This window comes from Acanthamoeba castellanii (genome assembly GCF_000313135.1).
Source record: "Acanthamoeba castellanii str. Neff unplaced genomic scaffold scf7180000084702, whole genome shotgun sequence".
Lineage (NCBI taxonomy): Eukaryota > Discosea > Longamoebia > Acanthamoebidae > Acanthamoeba > Acanthamoeba castellanii.
The window spans coordinates 18,529-25,404 of NW_004457263.1; the positions used below are offsets into that span (position 1 = coordinate 18,529).

Below are 6,876 nucleotides of genomic sequence, written 5' to 3' on the forward strand. Positions count from 1 at the left end.
ACGTGTTGGACAACGAGTTGAAGATGTCCACGGTAGCCGTTATGGTATTGTTACTCGAACCTCCACCAAAGAGAGCAAGACCACCAACGGACGTCGCTGCGAGCAAGGAGCGGCCCACGGAAAGTTTGGCTGTGCTCCAGGTTCGAGAGGTGGCGTTGTAGATGTCCACCACTGCCGAATCCCATGGATAAGTGTTGCCTCCAGCGAAGATGGCAAGGTCCCCGACGGTGGTTGCCGCAATTAAATAACGGGCCTGGGAGAGCGTGGCCGTGGTCCACGTGTTGGAAGTCGCATTGAACATGTCCACCACGGCCCTGACGGTGGTGACTGCATAACCAGAACGGACCTGTGAGAGCGTGGCGTTGGTCCACCTGCCGGAAGTCGCATTGAGGATGTCCACCACGGCGGAGGGTATTCCACCAGTGCTCCACTCGCCTTGAGCGAAGATGAGAAGGTCCCTGACTGTCGCCACCAAATATCCTCTTGGGTCGGACAGCGAGGACGCGTTGGGCCAGCTGTTTGACGACAAATTGAAGGCGTACGTCATGGCCGCACCACGCCCACCATTGAAGAGGGCGAGCCCGTTGACCGATGTCGCGACAAAAGTGCCGCTCTGGGGGAGCGTGGCCGTGGTCCAAGCGTTGGAGGTGGAATTGTAGATGTCCACCACGGAGCTGATAATGCTCAATGACTGTCCTCCAGCAAAGAGGGCCATGCCATTCACTGAGGTGGCCCCTATGCAGGTGCGAGCTTGGGAGAGGGTGGTGGCACTCCACTGCTGGGCTGCAACGTGTGGAGGCCGGACGAGCAACAACAGCAACAGAAGCGGAAAGGCACAACAGAGGAGCCGACGTGAGAGAATCTTGCCCATTGTTGGTTGTTAAAGATCTTCTCGTCCTCGGTCGGTTATGCTTAAATGTCCCGAACTTTGTCGCTGTTGGGATAATGTGCTAAAGTTGTGAATTAGTTGTGAATCAATTTAAAAGTTGTGAATCAAAGTTGTGAATCAAAGTGGCCAGTCAAATTTCTCAGGCGGCAATTAAAGGCCCCAATGGCGGGAAGCACACGCGTTGAACCATGGTTTTGGGACCCAATAAAACACCGCTTCGCCACGTGAGCGTGCTCCTCTGCATGCCGACCCGACAGGCGCACCAACCAACGCTCGTTGTTGGGCCGGTGGCTACGGCTACTGTAACACCAGTGGGCTGCAATGGTTCCGTCACCGTGCCTCAACGGGCCATCCGGGGTTCCAAGGCCAGATGGCACGGCTGAGCCTTCACACTTTTACACCTGCTGTTCGTTGCTCTTTGATGTACAACGTGATTCTGTCCGCGTGTCGTGCAACCATGCGTAGGCGTGCCAGAGCTATTGGGGCGGGTGAACTTTTGCCTGGAGGACGTAAGAGGAGGCGGTCACATGACGCTCGAATGCTGTCAGCACGACGTCGTCCCCCACAGCAGACTCGCCGTTCTTGCCCCGACGCTCCGGCTGGACCCCGCCGACGTGGAGGTACTGTGTGTTTGGCGCGCGTCGTGCAATGCTCTCTCACATTGTGTTTCGTTGCTCTCTTCAACGACGCACACCCACCTCGCAGGTGGTGGACGTCGTTTTTCGTCACCGAAGTGTTCTGGCTGCTCCAGCGCAGCTGGAAGCGTCGACCCGGTCGGCATCACCCAACCTTGAAGAGCGAGCCACTGCTACAACCCCGGCACAATCTAGCTGCCTCAAGCGCGAGGGCTCACCTTCATATGGTCCGCACTCTCCGGGCCCGGCTGCACTCGAAGGGGCGCGAAAGCGGAAGAGCAACGAAATCGTAAGCCTATCTACCGAGTCTGCGGCCGACGCGACAAGTAGAGCAGGCGCGCGCCTGCAATCGCCACCTGCGGGACCCGAGAAGCGTAGGCGAGCAGGTCAGGCACCTGTCTCATCCGTGCCGCCAGCTCTGCCCGCATTACCGCCCGCGCCAAGGCCAACACCAATTCTGCCCGCACCAACACCAGCACGGCCAACGCCAATTCTGCCCGCATCAACGCCGACGCCAGCGCCAGCGCCGACCTCCACATCCACACCAGCGCCACGAGTGCGCACTATCGTGCCACGGCGCGACCTAGCTTCTCGACTCGCGGGAGAAAGCGGGCAGAGCGTTTCGCCGCCACCACCAGGCCTCGGGTGCGCCGGTGGAGCGATGGAATCAAGCTCGACTGATGACCGCGTCACCCTTGCACGAGAGGTTGGTACGACCGAGGACGAGGATGCTGTGCACACAGATCATGGCGAAAGTCAAGACGAGCGAAAGGACATGGTCGCTCGTGTAGAGCCAGGCGTGTCACCAAAAGCAGCGGCGTCTCTGGTGGCAGTTACGTCAGTCGCAGCGGCAAGCGACACAAGTGCACGTCGCCGGACTGCAAGTCCTAACCCTAACCAAGGACCCCTGCGACACCTCTGGTTTACTGCTCTTCTTGCTCCCCGCTCTGCGCATGTGCTGCGTTTCGACCTCCTCCTCGTCTTCCTCCTCGTCCTCCATTATCTTGCTTCCCCTTCATCTTCGTCATCATAGTCTTTGCATTCTTCTGCTTGTCCTTGTCTTGGTGCAGTCATCTTTCCCTGGGACGTGCTACAGGGTTCATAAAGCTATGGTATTCCGACGACGATTGAGGCACCACCAGAGGCAAGACCAAGTGTCGACGTCGCAAGAGGCTCAAAACCAGGAGGGAGACAGCCACCATTAGGGAGGATCGCTTTTTATGAAGGTGCGCTTGCACATCACACGTGTTTTCTTTCTCTGTGTGTGATTACTACCATCATCACTAAGAACAACACACTTCTCTCGTCATCATGTCTTCTTCTGCTGCTGTGGCTTCCAAGGGTAAGTCCAACAACACCAAGATCATTATTGGCCTTTTCGCTGGCATCATTTTTGCAGGGCGGCTTGTTATGTCATCCACAAGCATCTCTTGTTGGATGATGCTAAGGAGCGCAAGTGCGGTGCATGCACTGGCGGCGACAAGAACATCACCTGTCAACAGGGCGAACCCTAACACATACACACACACCATCACAATCTCCCCCAAGTTTGAAGCTCAAGTCTCAGGGTGCAACACACACACACACACACACAAACTCACACACTCCACACACTAACACACACTCTCTCTCTTCCCCCCTCCCCCCCACACACCTCTTCTATAAAAATCATGATGCACCAGGACTAAAAACAGGCTTGTTGGAATCATCTTGGTGAGATGATTCCAATAATACAACTCTTTAGAATGAAGTAAACACATTGGTTGAACCTTAGTGTGTGTGTGAAAAAAAGTGGTATTTTCTAATTATCTTATCAATAACCCCATATTGTGCAATTACATTGGTTTCATCCCCTGCCCCAACTTTCAAAACCAAGTGTTCACAAAAAAGGGTCAGTGACTCTTTTTCACTAACTGTCTGGCAGCATGTACAGATTGTCAGGGCTGTAACACCAGTATCTGCACACCCTCCAGAAACAGATTGGTGTCATCAGTACACTTTGGTACCCAGTTCAATGCACATAATCTGAGAAATGTGAACGGAAAATGGGTAGAAAATGCAAGAAAGACCTTAAAAATGCACAGATTTCGGCGAAATTGCAGTTGGACGGTAAATCTGTACATAAAAAGGGATTCTGCCTTTGTCATTTCTTCTTCAATAGCATCCTCCACTTCTGTACATTTTCTGAAATTACAAGCTTTCCTTGATTTGTACACCAACCTCATGAAAAACAGCAAAATGGTGGCCTTTTTTGTACAGATAGTTGATTTTTGTGCTAAGCAAAAAGGGTCACTGACCCTTTTTCATGAACACTTGGTTTCAAGCAGTTTTACAACAATCTGGGTTTTGTCCCACTTTAACAGAAGCAGATTGGGCAAATACACAGAAAATAGCCTCAACTAAGTGTAACATAAAAAGGTGATGAAACCAATGTAATTGCACAATATAAAGTCAATATGGATTGAGACAAACCCAATCAAATCAGCAATGACATTGTTCCATCATCAGACATCAAAAAGAACAAACAACATACTGTACTTGTTAGAGCTCGCCCAACAACAACATCAAGAAAGAGTTGATCAGCAGCCAGGATGCGTGCAGTGGATGTAGCCTGACTGGCGCGCCACATTGACCATGCAGCCCTGCACTTCAGCCAGGGAGCCCACGCAGATGATGCTCTGAAAGCTCAGTGTGCCCACGCCAGCGCCCCACTGACGGTAGACCACGCTCCACTTGGCCGTGTAGCCCGCAAAGTAGAAGCGCGCGTAGTGCGCATAGGTGGATTGAGGCGCGCGTGCCAGGTAGGCGCCCATGGCATGGGTTCCGTCGGCCGTGGAGATGATGACTGGCTCGGTCGTCTCAGCAGTGTTGGGACCCACTCGCATGAGCTGGCCCGAGTCCAGATTGATGATGAAGAACGTGTTGAAGCTCGGCGGCATGTAGCCCGTCGGGGCCTCATACTGGATGAAGGATTGAGGCTGTGCGGTGGTGGTGGTGGTGGCGGTGATGGAGTGCGTGGTGCGTCAGTGGAAGAGAAGATTCAACACTACACTGGTTCATTCAGGCTGCCGATTTCCTACCTCAGGGACATAGGAGGAGAGCAGATACTGGATGGCGTTCCACTGGCCGTAGGCTCCGATGTTCACCTGCTTGGACGTGATGAACCTGCTCACCACCGTCGGATTCACTCCGATGCAGCCGCCGTTCGGGTCCCGCTGGCCCGGTGCGATCCAGAACGCCTGTAGCGTTGCGAGTGTGAACAACGAAATGAAACCAAAACAAACAGGCGTTGCAGCTATGAGAGAGACAGCGGAGACTACGCACGGGCTTGCTGACTGTGCGGTAGATGTTGCCGTTGGTGTTGGCGCCGAGCAGTACCGACGATGTCGTCGGCCCAGCGCCGTCGTTCATAGAGCCGGCCTCGGTCGGGTTGTAACACTCGCCGTACTGGTTGCTGATGGCGTATTGCAGCTCGCGCCCGTGGTCGGCGGCGTTGATGAACTGCATGCCGTTCCACGCGAGGTAGTCGATGGCGCCCGCCACACGCAACGAGCCGCACAGCACGATGCCGTTGGCGCCAATGCACCAGTTCTCCGCGTCAGGGCTGGTGGCGTTGAGACCCTTCAGGTCCCGAATATTGTCAATGGCGAAGGAGGAGGCGGAGGAGGCCACAAAGAGTACGCCCGCGAGCAGCGACAAGAGGACGAGCAGCGACCCTGTCCTGCCGCACTGCATTGTTGTTTGGTGTGATGTTTTTGATATGGTAGTGCTGTCTGTGTGTTGTTGTGCTTGTGAGGTGGGTGTGTGGTGGTTGTCTCTCCACCGAGGTGTCGGCCTGATTGGTCGCCCAGTATTGCGAACACATTACGAATCTTCGATCACGCTTCCCTGACTCGCGTACCAATCAAATTAAAGCCGCTGCATTAGCGAAAATGTGTTCGCAATACTCCAGTCGACGTAAGCAACAGCGACCAAGCGCTTCACGGGGCTCCTGCTTGGCTTCACTCTTTCACTTGCATCAGCAGATGGCCACCAGTGCTGCGGCCGCTCTGAGGCTAGCCTCAGGGACTGCAGAGGCCGATGGCGAGGGTGAGGGCGCGCTCTTGCCATCGCATGTTTACCAGCTCCATGGCAACCACCATGTTTCCCATTGTTGGAAGTGTAAATCGCAAGAGACCAGGACTTCCTTAGAGTCTTAAGACTGTCCATTCATACATGGCATACACACAATGTTGCCATGCAAAGTAACCTCCCAACCAACAAGCGCTCGCCGAAAGCGCTTATCATACGTGCAGCCCGCGGGTTACTGTGTGATGCTACGCTGGCAGAGCCACACGAAGTTCTGAACGGCGAGCGCTGTCGAGTTGTCGTTCTGGCCAGTGATCAGCGATCGGTCCACGACCACGTGCACCGCATCCATCACGCTGCCTAAAAACGGTCGCACAGACATACAGACGTCAGCTCTGACGCTGCTTGGCGAGCGACACGATAAACGCGACACGCGACATACAAAACGGATGGCGGGAGAGGGTACAATTGTAGAAGCCGCCGTGGTCCTTTACAAAGTCTTCGATGATGAGGGGCAGCTTGGAGAAGAACGGGTACCGGGCCACCTCAAAGTTGGAGACGGCGGTGAGGTTCCAGCCAGAGAAGCACCATTTGTCGCTGTCGCTGAAGGCCTTGCAGAGGCCTGTCACGCCGTACCCCACAGCACAGATCGGCTCTGCGTGTCCGACGCACACGATGCACCACACACACACACACACACACACACACACACACACACACACACACACACACACACACACACACACACACACAAAGCTAAATTGGTCGCCTGTGGTGGGACGGCTACTGAGAAAAAGGAGGTTTGTATAGTTACTGTTGGCGGCTACGAACTTCTTGACGAGGTTGCCCAAAGCGGCGTCGTGCGCAAGGTCCGACACGCCGCCGAGCGAAGACGGCAGCACCAGGCCCCAGTAACCCATCACAATGTTGTCTGCCGTTGTTACCACTGGGGTTAATTTGACAACAAAATGGTCGTGCGTGTGCGGTGCGTGGGTGTGCGTGTGCGAAAATAGAAGAGAGCACCTTGCTTCAGCAGCTCGGCGACGGAGAGCGGGCTAGAGAGAAGCTGGCGGTTGGCAGGGTCGCGGAGCCAGGTGGCGGTATCGTCGCTGTCGGCGTGCATCTCGGCCTCCGCGCCGTTAGGCGTAGCCACCGCAACCCGGACCCCCGACTGTGCGCGTAGCACCTCCACCGCGTCCCGCACCGACCGACCCGACACGCTCCCTTCCATCCATCCATCGCACACGACAACGACACGCGCACCACGCCGCACACACCGCACAC

At 55.1% G+C, this 6,876-nt stretch overlaps 2 protein-coding genes and 1 pseudogene across 2 annotated transcripts; 1 reads left to right on the top strand and 2 right to left on the bottom strand.

The window, feature by feature from the left end:
* Positions 1–1,416: 1,416 nt before the first annotated feature.
* On the top strand, positions 1,417–2,205 carry ACA1_134260 (annotated as a pseudogene).
* A 1,898-nt stretch (positions 2,206–4,103) lies between these two features.
* On the bottom strand, positions 4,104–5,259 carry ACA1_134270 (uncharacterized protein; the record flags this gene model as incomplete). Its single annotated transcript, XM_004333325.1, has 3 exons — positions 4,104–4,502; positions 4,605–4,763; positions 4,849–5,259. The coding sequence occupies 3 exons, from the start codon at positions 5,257–5,259 to the stop codon at positions 4,104–4,106; spliced, it is 969 nt and encodes a 322-aa protein (XP_004333373.1).
* Positions 5,260–5,542: 283 nt separating this feature from the next.
* On the bottom strand, positions 5,543–6,715 carry ACA1_134280 (parkinson disease 7 domain containing protein 1, putative; the record flags this gene model as incomplete). Its single annotated transcript, XM_004333326.1, has 5 exons — positions 5,543–5,592; positions 5,845–5,952; positions 6,059–6,214; positions 6,407–6,523; positions 6,616–6,715. 5 exons carry the CDS (start codon positions 6,713–6,715, stop codon positions 5,543–5,545), a joined length of 531 nt encoding a protein of 176 aa, XP_004333374.1.
* Positions 6,716–6,876: the final 161 nt, after the last annotated feature.